Source organism: Bombus impatiens, unplaced genomic scaffold (assembly GCF_000188095.3).
Source record: "Bombus impatiens unplaced genomic scaffold, BIMP_2.2 scf_0060, whole genome shotgun sequence".
In the NCBI taxonomy this organism is placed as follows: Eukaryota; Metazoa; Arthropoda; class Insecta; order Hymenoptera; family Apidae; genus Bombus; species Bombus impatiens.
This window is the reverse complement of record NT_176479.1, coordinates 78,004-93,095: the sequence shown is the minus strand read 5'-3', so window position 1 is coordinate 93,095 and position 15,092 is coordinate 78,004. Positions and strand designations below refer to the sequence as shown.

General features: G+C 28.7%; 2 protein-coding genes across 4 annotated transcripts; one reads left to right on the top strand and one right to left on the bottom strand.

Annotated features, from left to right (window-relative positions):
• Positions 1-3,117: 3,117 nt before the first annotated feature.
• On the bottom strand, positions 3,118-8,209 carry LOC100742696 (integrin beta-PS). The gene is made up of 10 exons (XM_003485445.4): positions 8,001-8,209; positions 6,886-7,051; positions 6,469-6,775; positions 6,155-6,383; positions 5,967-6,051; positions 5,249-5,896; positions 4,857-5,168; positions 4,578-4,778; positions 3,994-4,497; positions 3,118-3,916 (listed from the first exon to the last, which is right to left on the bottom strand). Exons 1-10 carry the CDS (start codon positions 8,006-8,008, stop codon positions 3,851-3,853), a joined length of 2,526 nt encoding a protein of 841 aa, XP_003485493.2. The 5' UTR covers positions 8,009-8,209; the 3' UTR covers positions 3,118-3,850.
• An 827-nt stretch (positions 8,210-9,036) lies between these two features.
• LOC100742333 (ATP-dependent RNA helicase p62) lies at positions 9,037-14,963 on the top strand. 3 transcript variants are annotated; one of them, XR_002947964.2, is made up of 8 exons: positions 9,037-9,157; positions 9,310-9,403; positions 9,713-9,754; positions 10,046-11,035; positions 11,249-11,427; positions 11,537-11,596; positions 12,432-12,848; positions 13,612-13,782. XR_002947964.2 is itself a non-coding variant. In XM_012393891.3 (8 exons), coding segments are annotated over exons 2-8 (1,602 nt in total). In that variant the 5' UTR covers positions 9,042-9,157; positions 9,310-9,401; the 3' UTR covers positions 14,026-14,963. The 3 variants fall into 3 exon arrangements, 2 of the variants coding, with proteins under 2 accessions (XP_012249314.1, XP_012249315.1); XM_012393891.3 differs by lacking the exon at positions 12,432-12,848 and adding an exon at positions 13,934-14,963 and having other exon boundaries at positions 9,042-9,157; positions 13,612-13,848; XM_012393892.3 differs by lacking the exons at positions 9,713-9,754; positions 12,432-12,848 and adding an exon at positions 13,934-14,963 and having other exon boundaries at positions 9,043-9,157; positions 13,612-13,848.
• Positions 14,964-15,092: the final 129 nt, after the last annotated feature.

Genomic DNA, 15,092 nt, shown 5'->3' with positions numbered 1-15,092 from the left:
CACCGGAAGCTTAAAAAGTCATCTAATCACGAAACTTGTATATATATATATACAATAAGATTCATATTATTTTATATCCTAATTACAAAATTCATTCAATTATAATTTATATCTACTGTATTCAATAGTCAGACTTCTTTAAAGTTTTTATCTTATCATTTCTATAAAGATTATACAAAATTTCTATAAACTTATATATTTTTTAAAGTAAATTTAATTTCATTGTTGTTCTATATAAATTCACGTTATACTTATCTAGCAATTTTAACACTTAATATATTTATAATGTAAAATTACGTTTAATATTTAAACGATATATCTGTATATATATGTATGTACATAAGCGTATGATATTGTATGTACTAATATTCTTTTAAAATGGCAATTTAACCTTTTTTCTTTCTTTTTCTTTTTATAAAATTATTCAATGAATTTACAAGTAAAAAATAAATTAATTAATAGATTGGTTAGTTAAGTGAAAATGTTTTACTTTATACAGGGTAGTTTATATACAGGGTGGTTGGTAACTGGTGGTACAAGCGGAAAGGGGGTAATTCTACGCGAAAAAAGTAGTCGAAAATATAGAATAAAAATATTTTTTCTTAAAAAAAATTAAGAAAAAAAAATTTTTTTTTTTTTTAATTTTTCCATCGAGACAACGATCTACAGTGAGATCCGTTATAACGAGACGTGATAAAGTGCACATGTACCGAGCGAAAATTCAAAGTCGATTTTCTCGAAAACGAAGTCTCAAACGAAAAATTTTTATTCTATATTTTCGACTTCTTTTTTCGCGTAGAATCACCCCCTTTCCGCTTGTACCACCAGTTACCAACCACCCTGTATACTAGAATTCTGTCTGATTAATAAAATCTTTGCTCTACTATCATTTCCTAATAATTTCATTCCACTTTAAATTACGCTAGGTCAGACTCTCTCAAGTTTTCACTTTTACTATATCATAGTAACGTAATAAATGATCTGGTATCCTATCTTCTGAAATTTGATGATATATAAGTTAGATTTTGTTAAACAAAATGTTTAGTCTAGTTGTTCAATGCCATTATCATATAACTAGATTTTATTAACGATTTTTCGTAAATGAGGGTAAGTAAAAGTATATAGATTATTGTTTATACGTGATTTACTTGTGATAGTTACCAATAATTTATAATTATTAAGTATGTATCGTCCTTTAATAAATTTTTTCAAAACTAGTCACTAGAAACTTCCCTAAAATTTTCCGCTGTCGTAGTTAAATATATTTAAAATTCTGATATTAACAGGTTAAGGACATTCTACACATAATTCTCTTTTTTTCATTCGACAACTATTCGATTCCGTTACAAAATCACGGATAATTTTCATTATATAATTTGTTGGTATTAGAAAGTCTATCATATTATTGCTATCAAAAATTAATGAAAGATGATAATTAAATGAAATAAAGAATACATTCTTTTACTCATGCGCTAAAATTTTTATACGATGAATTGAACTAATATAATAATTACTCCAATATACAATATTAATTATATTATAAATAATTCAAATAATATAGAATATAATTTCCCTATTCCAAAATAAGTAATTGTAATTTATAGTAAATAATAATTACAAATTACGTAATTAAAGATACATTTTATTTCCGTCGTGACCTCTATTCTGCACTTATCTTTGTATTATTTTTATGTATTTACATAATCACACAAGATAATTTGATTATGTGTTACCAGGTATTATATTACAGATATTTTACCAATGATAATTTGTACATATTTGAATACAATTTATGTTAAAATATAACGTATCCTATAAAATTACGTAGTTTATCATAAAATTGCAACTACAACATAATATTGTACTACGTTCTTGTCGCGACGCCAACTTTACGCGCAAATTGCTATCTGTATATTATAAGCAAATTTCTAACAAATTGTTACTGTGCACGAGTATCATATTTTGATTAAAAATGTAACTACTTTTTAATTTTTGCAAATATAGTAATTTGAAAGAAATAAAAAAAATTAGAACAGAATTTAACGAAAACTTTGTATATTACATACGCAATTATCTATAAACAAAACTTGTATTTGTAATATCATTATTATTACTATATATAAATATGAAATTCTATTTCACTTTCTATAGTACTTTCTTCTTACGAACAATACATTACCCTAATGTTGGAGCAGATCATATACGTACACGTAGCTTATTTGCGAAAACCAGGCTGTAAATGTACAAATGAACACATGAAAATATATTATTAACACATAAAAACACAATATTGTACAGTTGAGCCTCGATTATCCGAACAGGTTGGAGGATAAGGACAAGACAGTTCGGATAACCGACTAATTCTGATAATAGAAATTCAGTAGATAGCTATCCTTTCGAACTCTTCTTATTAGTTCAAATATTAGGATTTAAGTGTTACGATTTCAACTTTTCCTTCTTTAACGCAGAATTTATTTCGAATAAAAACAAATAATTGTATGTATTAATATACATACTCATTATAAGAGTGTTTACACGTATTACAAAATTACGATTGATCCTAGTTCAGATAAAAGATGCTCAGCATTAACTTGTTTGCATAAACTAGGTTCTACTATATTTGTTTATCTTACAATGAAAATGTAAGATAAGCTGATCTTTTTATCATTATCAATGACAGTAAAACTTTCATTTCAAGTGTATGATTTATCAAATACATCATTTTTATCACGAAAAAATTATTTCGTAATAATACTATTTGCATACATCTGAAATATTTGTTTGGAAAATTTAGTTATTGTTATACTAAGTTTATTTCTTTGTTCCGAACGCGAACATATAAATAACAATAAAGTAGTGTAAAAGTTATTAATACAATGTATTATAAAAGCATTAGTTTTTCGGTACATTTAAAATGTCGATTTATGTTGCTTCAACGAGCATTTCGTTAACTGCATATCTATCTATAGACACAATAAAGGAAAAAAATTCATAAACGTTTAGAATAAAAAATCTCGAGATTCGCTTTTGTTATAAATTGCAAAATGATTTATACTTATTACTATGCATTTTGCTATTCTTTACATTTATACAATTTTCTACATATATTTTTAGATCTTTTTATAAAAAATAAAACATATATGAGACTCAGGAAGACTTAGGTGAAAAACAAGTGAACATTTTGTCAATAAAAACATTTTAGATCTTACAATATCACATATTAAAATGTACCTTATTTATATTTTCTATTTGAAATATTGTGGGTGTATGAAAAATGTCAATAAATATATTTAAAAGAAAAATTCATCACACTCTACTTTAATTTGGTAAGAGTGAATGAAGTCTTCTGAAAGAATTACATCTCATAAATTTTATATTAAAGTCGACAATTGGAAATTATATAAATATATTTTTGTCATAAAAGACAAAAAGGCACTTCTATATAAGTGTTACAATAAGATTAACATTTTAAATCTTTTAACTGTTTCGTATTTTCATGCAGATACCGATTTCTACGTTATAATTTTTCATTGTATACATTGTGTACATAATTTACACTTACATACATACGCACGCATTCATACATAGCAGTCTACGTTATATGGCAGTATTATAATATCATACTTAATGAATAATTTGATAACTTCATATTACATTAAATTCCATTAAATACTTATCAATTATAATGTTAATAATTATTTTAATTAGTGCTAAAGCTTCATTCGCTGCATAATAAAATTTGTTTATCATTTAAATATTAATCAATCAAAAATTTATATTTATGTATAAAAACACAATTTTCTGCAATGAAATAATTTCTTCCATTAAATAGAGATTATTTTCATGATTTTCATTTTCCAGCATATGTTGGATTTTTAAATGTTGAAGTTGCTTGTTTATAAATTGGATTTTCACCCTGTTTAAAGATAATTTAAATGAAAGGTTTTGTAGCATACAAAATATACAAAATTAAAGATAAATTAATATTTTTACCGTGTCCCATTTAGCCATCATTCTTTCCTTTTCAAATCTTGCAAATTCTCTTCTGTCGTGTATAGTTGTTAATAGTTTCCACAAAAGTAATAATGCAAGACCGATTAAAACAATAGCTGCAATTACACCTAATACTATACCGAGCATGTAAACTTGGGGTGGACATTCCCTTTCCTTCTGAGCTCTGACTTTTAGACAATTCGTTTCATTGTAATAATAAACAAAATTATATTTGCAGTCGTCTTCATCTATACCGAAGCATGGAACTTCATCCTTATCCACATCTGGTATAACTGTATCAACTGGTTCAGGGACGAATTCTTTGCAATTTTTTGCACATTCCTCTTTATCAGTGAAATTACCAGTACCATACATTTGACATAATACACAATTTTTTAATTCTTCACAACGGCTTGGACAGGTTGGACACTTATTACAGTGTTTACCAGAATATCTAGTATTTCCTTCTTCATGACAAATACATTCACCACAAACACAATCTCCCTACATGATAAAAGATTAATCGAAGTTAAACTTGTAAAACAAAATAAAGCTTTTTCTTCACAAAGCAATAAAAATCTTACATGTCCTGAACATAACACTCCATTGGTAGTTCCTGGTGCAATACAAGTCTCATTTGAAGATCTACAATTGCAAGATGGACCAGTCCATCCTGCATTACAGACACATTGGCCACACTCGCATGTTCCATGATTTGAGCACAAATGACCTTGATCTCGATCACATGAGAAATTGTCACATTCACAAAAATGACCTGATATTATCTGTAAAAAAAAACAACATCATATACTCAATCAAAAAAGATGTAAATTTTTATATTAAAATCATATATCTATATTTACTTCTTCAGGATTTTCTCTTTCTTCACATTCACATTGACCACAAGCACAAGTTCCTCTCCCTGAACAATCTACAAGAGAAGTATTATCAGGTCTACAAGATTGGAAATGTTTATCTAATCCTGTCATTTCTTGATGAGGACTGCATTCACAGCGTTTTCCAAAAAATCCATCATAACATTCACAAATGCCACATTTTAAAGTTCCTACACCATTACATTCTGGTGATTTCGGTTCATACATAGCACCTTCGCGTTCACATTCACAGTCACATAACATTTCCAAATTTACAGTAAGCGTTTCATTAATTCCAACCTAAAAAAAGATAAGAAAATTTGTTTGTTTAACTGTAAATATTAAATTATGTAGACAAATGCGAATGCTTTTATTCTTACTGGATAAATATCGAATTTTTGTTTCCATTCAGACCTATTTTCTGGGCAACTCGTGACTTCGATTTCTGCAGTAAATTCCACTTTTGTTCCAACTTTTAATCCGTCACATTTTGAAGTTTCAATAAGCGGACCCGTACCCAAACACTTTGAAAAGTATTTTACCTTCACAGCACTGCTAGCTGTATCTTTCATTTCAACTGAACTTGAAATTGCATCATACTGTTCACGAATTAATTCTACAACATTACTCGAGTCATCTGATAATTTACCAGCAAAAGATCCTTCTACATGTTTAGTCAGTCTTTTATATACATTTATTTGTTCTTCCGTAACAGCCCATATAACATTAATAGCATTTTGCTTAACTTTTAAATTAATTTGAGAAATACTTGGATAGTCTTGTAATGATGAATGCGTGTAAAGTCCTGTACTATCTAAGTGACATTCACCATCATTTGGTTTGACAATTCCACCCAATTTACCATCGCCTGCATAATGAAAACCAGCATCTGTAGAAAATACTAAAAGTCTACGAGCCTTTTCACGCCAGCCAATCTGCTGCCTACAAACTATAGCTTGCATTATTGCATCAAATCCTCCTTCTGGCGCATCTAAGTTTCCAGATACTGAAGCATTTCGCACTAAACTCTACACAGATAAGAAAAGTTGATAATTTTTATGGAATATTCATTGCAAAATTATATTATTATATACTTACTGCAAAATGACTTGTATCTTGAGACAATGTCATAATATTTTTGTAGCCATATGGTGCTGCACATCCATCACATGGTTCTATTAATCTAAAATACAAAACTGACTATAAATTTATCATTAAATGAAATGTAAAATAGTAATTTCAAATTATGCATGCAGAAAGATTATAATTTTTTATGGGAAACTTACGACTTAGGCATTGTACTAACATAAGGCATTACAACTTTATCAACAAAACTGCCAAAACCTAATCGAAAGTTACTTGTAATTTTACTCATACTTTCTACTAAGAGTTGACCTAAATCTGATAATTTTTTCTTGTCATCTTCCATAGATTTACTCAAATCCATAAGATAGTACAAATCAACAGGATAATCTTCAGCTTGTGAATAAGCAAAAGTCATTCTATGTGCCTCATCTAGAAGATTTATATCGTATATCTAATATTGTAAATATTGTTTTCTGCCAAAATAGTTTAATATATAATAACTACAGTAACTTACTTATTCGAAGTTTCAAATTAACTTCTTGTGGCCAAATTTGTACAGCTTCTTGTCTTCTGCTACCACTGCTACTGCTGCTGCTGCTACTACCACTACTAGTGGACTGTGAACTAGAGCCATGTGTGCTAGAATTCATATATGAATATTCATAACTGTTGGCACCACCATATGCATAACCACCTTTTGTTAAATTTCTATGTCTTATCATACTAAAAACATTGTCTGGATTCCATGTATATTCGCCAGGACATGTTGCAAATATTTTAGTATTAATATTTGGTAGAAAACACCGCTTTTCTGAAAATTTCTGTAAAGATTAATATATTTTAATTATTTACATAAAATATACTATATATGAATATTATTATTATTATATTATTAATATACATGTAATTATATTTTAACAAAAAAACTCACTGGTGCTGCACACCAGGCACAATGTGGTGTTTGTATACATTCATGACATGTTTGTTTGCTTATACAAGGATTCATTCCAGTCAATCTCTCTGGAGGTGAGTAATTTGCCTTTACTAATGATATAACAATTGCTATTGCTATTATCCATCTGAAGCTGCCAAACATTCTGCATATAAAATACAAATCTTTTTAGATTAATGCAGTTAATAGATTACATATAAATATACTTTTTAATTTAGTTTATAAATCATAGATAAGATACATTTCTGAAATAAAATAACAATTCTATTACTCTTCTATTAAATTTTAATGAAATTATGACTTTGTACAATCATTTCCACCAAGAATAAGGTAGGTATGAGGTAATATTCTTGTAATTGTTGACTCATCATATTCTTAAAATATACATTCTTAGTTCCCATTTTTATTCTCTAAGAATAAGTATGAAATATGGATTCACTTTCTATGGATAAAAATATATTAAAAACTTTTAATGGTGTTAGTTACTTATTTAAAAGTGGGACAAACTGTGCTTCATTTATAAATACATCATAAAATTTATTTGGCAAGTTACCCATAAATAACTCATGTTACCTTATCATTTTATTTTAACATTATGGCTATAAGTTTGAACCAAATAATAATTAAAATAATCAATTTTGATATCAAAATATTTAAAAATTTATTTATTTGATAAAGTTTGTTTATAACTGTTTCCTTATGAAATGTATATAAGTTATGTTAGATATATATACCTGTAGGAAAGCAAATTTAAAGAAAAAATAAAGTATTTACAAAATATAATTAATTATTTAATAGAAAATTGAGATTTGATTATAAAAGTTCTCCCATGCTTTTATTCTTAACTTCAGTAACATTTTGTACATAATCCAAATATAAAAAATGTTCACTTATAAAATTTCGAAGAATTCTTTTTATTTATATTTTAAAAGTATTCGATATCTTCAAAATACCATTATTCACGGCTTAAAACAGACGGCTTATTCATTCACCACGATGCCGTCATCTTTATATTTACAAAATGATATCTCTTCCTAAACGAAACCACAAATATAAAAACGAAAAAAACTGGATAAGGAATTCTGAGGGCTTACTTTTCCATCAGAAATATCTCTTTCAATTTGTTATTAGAACATCACAAGGTTGACCAATGTTTTCTTTTACTTGAATCGCCATAAAAGGTAACCCATCAAATGCACGCACTCCACAACCAACTGTCTATACCAGATCGTGATAGACTCACACTAGTTACACCACACTACACGTTTTCTGATTGTCTGACTGATCCTGATTCTGATTGTACGTATTGCACAAAGTATTTAATTATACCTAGAGAATACATCTCTTTAGAATATCTCAAATAGAATGCTAGCGCTACATGTGTTCAATCTTAGAACTATCTTTCCTTTTGTGTACGATACACACAAAGCGGAATATTTGAAATCTTATTTAGATTTTGATGTAAATATAATGTTATACATTCTTATTACTGTAAATTAATCCTATAAATAATATTATTATATTAAGAGAAATGAAAAAGTAATTTTACTAATAACATAAAAAAAGCTAGCAACGTTAAATAATATTACCAAACTAGCATCATATATGTATATTCTGCTAAACGAGTTGAGTCCAGAGGACTAAATAAAACCAGACGATTAAAATTTTTGGGAAACAAAGATGAATTAATAATTTTGAAATATTATAGAATAGAAACTTTTGTGAATATTGATCCCATAAGCAGATTACTGTATGATTGTATTAATTATTGATAATGTATTATTTTGTAATAAAACAGGTTGTTCTCAAAGATCATAATTTACTAGCAACTATCAACCAATAGTTGGAGATCACGTGACCAATTGTCGTTATTTTCCTGACTTGTTGTTGAATAGAGTATAGCATCTTATATAGAATAATTTTAATGAAAAACTATAATTATTACATGATATTATGTAATCGAGAGTAAATTTTTTGATATTATAATATTAAATACATTAATATTAAAAACATATAGGTATATATAGTTGCAATTTAGAAAATTACGTAAGTGCAGTAAATAATATACTGAGTTGAATAACGTTGTCTGTTGCCTTCAAGTCAATCAAAATCGACTTTGTATTACATGCGCAGAGGACGAAAAGAGGTGTTTTCAGAGCTCTTGCGCATCCCCACTTTCGAATACGTTTGTCCCTGACATACGTCACATCCGGGTACATATTAAATTGTTCTTTCTGTTCCTGGATGTGGTGTAAGTAGGACGTTTGACCGTTGTTCGTAATTCACTTCTTTTTTTTTAAACTTGTAAATGTTGCATCGTAATCGATAATTCATTTACCCTTCTAATATTTTTGCATGTTTTAAATGTAAACCGACAATGATAAAAATTAATTATCATTTCAGGATTCGTTACCTTGATCAATCGATTAAACACAAGTTATCATCTTCAACTGTAATTTAATTAGGAATTGAAAGTTTCCATTGCTGTATCAAATATGTGAGTAACAACATTATTTTTAATTATAATTTTAGATTTATATTGTAGAATTTATATTTATATCTCGATGTTCTGTCTATCTCTCTCTTCAAAATCATTCATGTTCGGCCATTATATGATATCCGCAATGCGTCGTTGCATTTCGCTATAATATCGTCCCGAAAATTTATTGACGTGTAATATCACATAATGGACATTTTTTATGCAGGAATAAATGTTTTTACATTTATCTGCGAAAGTACCTTATCAAAAATGCTTTTGATAAATTTTTAGTTGTATATACATAAGAATCAACATTGTTCATTGAAGGTTACGACATGTAATGGGAGCTATTGGATCCCTGAGAATTAGGTTTGTATATATGCAAATATATATATTTACAGTCATAGAGAAGTATAGCATCAAACACAATTTATTTCTAATGAAAATATAACTATTTTAATTATACCTCTTATTTTGGCGTGCCTCCATTTTGTATATATCAATGGAGCATGAATGCTTGTGGGAGGAATAGTAATTTGGGAACATGCCTTCGGAATCCACATATTTTTTTATCTGGAGCTGATTCTCTTTGTTCTCTACATCCATATGAAATACATAATATTGTGCTTTAATTACAATACGTGTCTAAATTTTTTACAGGACATACGGAGCTAGTTATCATGGTGGAAACTATAGAACAAAAGAAAGGGGATCTGCATATGGAAATAATGCTAATAATAGAAATGGACGATTTGAAAATCGCAACAAAAATAATATGCATGGCACTATGGGAGCCTTAAAAAAACCAAACTGGAGTTTTGAAAATTTAAAGCCTTTTAAAAAAGATTTTTATATACCACATCCTAATGTTCAATCACGTCATCCACAAGAAATAGATATATTTAGACAGGAGAATCAGATTACTCTTAAGGGAGAGAAAATTCCTAATCCTATACAACATTTTGAAGAAGGAAATTTTCCTGATCATGTAATGCAATGTATTAGAAAGCAGGGGTTTAGTGAACCAACTGCTATTCAAGCTCAAGGATGGCCAATTGCAATGTCTGGACAAAATATGGTTGGAATAGCACAAACTGGATCTGGGAAAACTTTAGGATACATCCTACCTGCAATTGTACATATTAGCAGTCAACAACCATTAAACCATGGTGACGGGCCAATTGCTCTAGTTCTAGCACCAACAAGAGAATTGGCGCAGCAAATTCAAAAAGTTACTTATAATTTTGGCTACGTAAGAAGCACTTGTATTTTTGGTGGTGCGCCTAAAGGAAGCCAAGCTCGCGATTTAGAACAAGGAGTTGAAATTTGCATTGCCACACCAGGACGATTAATTGACTTCTTGGAACGAGGTATAACTAATTTACGTAGATGTACGTACTTGGTATTAGATGAAGCAGATAGAATGCTTGACATGGGTTTTGAACCTCAAATTCGAAAAATTATTGAACAAATTAGGCCAGATAGACAGGTATTGATGTGGTCTGCGACTTGGCCGAAAGAAGTTAGAAATCTTGCAGAGGAATACCTTGTAGACTATACACAATTGAACATTGGATCATTAACATTATCAGCTAATCACAATATTCTTCAGATTGTTGATGTCTGTGAAGAACATGAAAAACAAGCGAAGTATGTATTTTAAATATTTCGATTTACTAATAGTATAAATTATGTCAAAATAAAAATTTTTTATTTTATCGTTTATGATGAAAGTAATATATGATAGTTCGTGATTTTTCATAATATTTTATCTCTAAGAAGAACTGACTTTTTTATTCGATATATTAATATTTTACTTTTTAAAGGTTGCTTACAATTTAATATTTTATTCTTCTACTTTAGATTGCAAGATCTTCTCCAGGAGATTAGTAATGTTAGTCCAGAAGGTGGGAAGACAATAATTTTTGTAGAGACAAAAAAAAAAGTGGAGAGTATTACTAAAACTATTCGTCGATCTGGGTGGCCAGCAGTATGTATACATGGTGACAAATCGCAACTAGAAAGAGATTTTGTTCTTACAGGTTTGTTGAGATATATATATATATATATATATATATATATATATATGTATGCTGATAACATTTTCATTGCATTATTCACATAATTACATTATGCTATATTAAATTTTAGAATTTAGAAGAAATAAGGATTCAATTCTTGTAGCAACAGATGTTGCTGCTCGTGGATTGGGTAAGTAATAGAGTTACTTGTTTAACATTTTTTATTTTTGTTAAAACATAGTAGATTTTGAAGAATTTATTGAAGTTTAGATCAGTTGTATTTGAGAAAATTTGTACTTAATTAAAAAGGGGTAGGGTAGGGTAAAGTGGCGATGTAGCACAGACTGGTTATATGAAGGTGATGCCCCACTGTTTTTGGAATAAAAATGATTAACATTAAATAACTTACCATGTTAATTAAGAAATAAGAAAAATTGATAAATAAGGACTTTTCAACAATGTGTTATTCTTTGTAGAATTCTATAGTTAATTATTGAAATTGTAGAACGATATAATAATATTAATGCAGTATAAAAAATAGTTTTAGTGTACATTCTCAAACTTTACATAAGCTTAATGTACTATAAATAGATGGCATTAGATAGCTTCAACTTTTATTATTTATTCCTTTAAAATTTATATATATATATTTATTATATTTGTATTAATATGAAAAGCGTTAAATTTTCGTAAGTTTTTATTTTTACTATTTAAGAAGAGGTGCTGTATTTTTTCTTTATTTTATATCGTATAATTGTGTTATATACTTCAGGTACTGTACAAAGTTTTTTGTTCATCCTAATTTTTCTACTAGCTTTATTGACGTGTAATGCTATCTATTTTATTAAAAAAAAAATATCGGAGAAAATGAGAAAAAAAGGAGCAGAAAAGAAAAGAGGAATTAAATAATGTGCTTGTGTTAAAGAATTGAGAGTATAAAGATTGGAATATAAGAGAAGTGCTTTAGTAATATATGTGGGCATCCTGTAATTTATGTTAATCAGTCTGGTTGTCCTTTGTTTCAGAGGCACATGGTGCACAAATTGTATTGAGTGTGCGATGAAAAACGATCGTTCAATAAAGAAAACATGGCTCACTCATTGTACATACGCAATTCTGTTTTGCACATAATATTGTACTTAATGTGCCTCTGTGTTCAGCCTGTGTACCACGCAAGTAGTAGAGTGGTGCGCGGGTGGTGCCGTTATCGGCGCTGGTTGGTTGTGAGGTAAGACCGTTGGTTACGTTTTGGTACAACCATCACACTTCATAGCCAATGTTCAGCCCGTATGAGAGACAACAATCTATTGATTTTGCTACTATCGCTACTCGGTGGTGATGCTTAGGACACGACGTTGCGATGTGAAGTTGCATTTAAGAATAGCACACATCGTGAGGCGCTCTGTATGCAGTCATACGGAACGTGCATCAACGATAACAGGGTTTGTATTTAATTACTATGCAGCTAACTTACATTCATATACATTTATATGTACTGTAACTGATACAATTCTTAATTTATCTTCAATGTTTTAATAATTAGGAATGAAAGCGCCTTAATGTGAAATATTAGACAATATAAAACTGTAACAGTGTTTGAAAAAGAAGTTACTGTAAATCTTACTTAAAATCATTTTCATTATATTTGTTAAAGAAAAAGAATTTATAGGGAATACGATATACACTCCTTCTACTGTGACGGATTTCTTATTTAAATATCTACAATATTGATTCTTTTTATAAGTTCTTCGACTTTTTGTTCTATGTTATGAATACTTGTGTACAGAATATGCATAGAGAAAGGTAATACAAATATTCTATTGTTTATGTTACTAAGTAAGGTTTTAGAAGTTACTTATTAACTGTTATGAAGTTTTAATATTTAATATTGAAATTTGTGTATTTGATATGTGATGTAGTGTAGGCTTAGCTGCATATTCTCATGGAAAGATATGGAGATAAAAATAAATAGTTTTTCGCATTAATTTCTGTTATGACATTTAGCTTCGACTTTAACAAATAAATATAAAAATTTTAAAGAAGAAAAGATCATGATAATATAATCTATATGGATTTCATATTATAGTTGGCATATTGAGTATATATTGCCAAAAAATTAATATTTTTATTAAATACAGCATATCTTACATATTTAACACACTCAATATTTTTATGTTAGTACATATTTTAATGAAACAACTTTAGATGTCGACGACGTAAAGTACGTGATCAACTTCGATTATCCGACTTCATCTGAAGACTACATTCATAGAATTGGTAGGACGGGCCGATCAAATAATTCAGGCACGAGTTATGCCTTCTTTACACCACAAAATAGCCGACAGGCTAAAGGTTTAATTAATGTACTTAAGGAAGCTAAACAAGTTATCAATCCAAAACTTATGGAACTTGCAGACAGAACTGGAAATGATCCTGCACGAAGTATTTATGAAAACTATGAAACTAAATTCATATCATATAATGATTTTGTTTAATTTGCTTAAATGTTCTATGTGTAATTTTGCAGATCGTTGGGGCTATGGAAATTATCGCAGAAGAGAAACTGCTTTCCCTAAAACACATAAACGATTCGATAATCTAAGTTACTTTGACGCGTAGTTGGTTTAATTCAACTTCCAATCACAAACTTTCTGAACAAGTAACCTGCTGGAGATCTGAAACTTATTACAATTTGTTCCTCTGTGATTAGTAAAAGTTCTCCTTTAAGGCCCTATTGCTTTACGTTAGTTCCGTGCTCGGTTAATTTTTTAAATTTCTATTTATAATCTTATTGTTGTAGTTAGCGATAGTGTAAAACTTAGTAAACTACATACAATACCTTTGTCAAATTTCCATTATAATAATATTTTGCATTACATTTCTACTTTCTCATTCATTGAGGCACGCAAAGCGAAAAATACGCAGTAAAAAGTACGAAAAGAAATAGTTAATAGGAAATGATTGACAATTTCAAAAAATTAAGTTTGATCTAAAAAGTTTTCCTCCCTTTATTGACAATTGGTTGCTAATATCCATAATTGTTGTTAAAATTTTTTTAGTAAGGAAAAACTTAATTTATAATTATTTACGCGTCTTAGAAGTTGGAGCTCAGTAAGATATAAGTACGTAGTAAATGTAATCAGTATTCATTCCACTCCTTCAATGTGGCCAATTTGATACTTGGTCATACAGTGAAAATCATTTATTTGTTGGTGTCTGTGAAATTATGTGGGAGAACATACTGAATATTAACTGTAAAACTACACTTTGTTTAGTTGCATATGTATACTCTGTGTCAATATCATAGTATTAATTCGCCAAAAGAAATCTGCTCGATAAATCGATTTTGTAGTAAAGTTATGCATTATGAAAACATTTTCCATTGATTCAACAATTCTTACAAAAATACTATAGCACTTGAATAACCATTTCGGCAATTTTTTTTATTATATATATTTAACCTGTTCAAAAGACAAAAATATCTCACATTAATGTATCATATTTGCAACTACAAAAATAAATCCGGTGTAAAAGAAAATAAAATGTTTATAATAATACACGTGGTTTAAATATATTCTCTCCTTTAACCCTTTCGCTATGTATAGGCGGCATCCGCGTGACTACCTGTGCGGACGAGTATCGTCTATAGACGACGTCCGCGGGATACCACTTAATTATGAGCCCCG

Bases quoted from the DNA above. Each gene is read 5' to 3' on its own strand.
- LOC100742333 (XM_012393891.3), top strand. The intron at 11,428-11,536 runs GTTTGTTGAGAT...ATTAAATTTTAG, and splicing joins AAGAGATTTTGTTCTTACAG to AATTTAGAAGAAATAAGGAT. The intron at 13,849-13,933 runs GTATTTATGAAA...GTAATTTTGCAG, and splicing joins TGGAAATGATCCTGCACGAA to ATCGTTGGGGCTATGGAAAT.
- LOC100742696 (XM_003485445.4), bottom strand. The intron at 6,052-6,154 runs GTAAGTTTCCCA...TTTGTATTTTAG, and splicing joins GTTAGTACAATGCCTAAGTC to ATTAATAGAACCATGTGATG. The intron at 4,779-4,856 runs GTAAATATAGAT...TTTTTTTTACAG, and splicing joins AAAGAGAAAATCCTGAAGAA to ATAATATCAGGTCATTTTTG.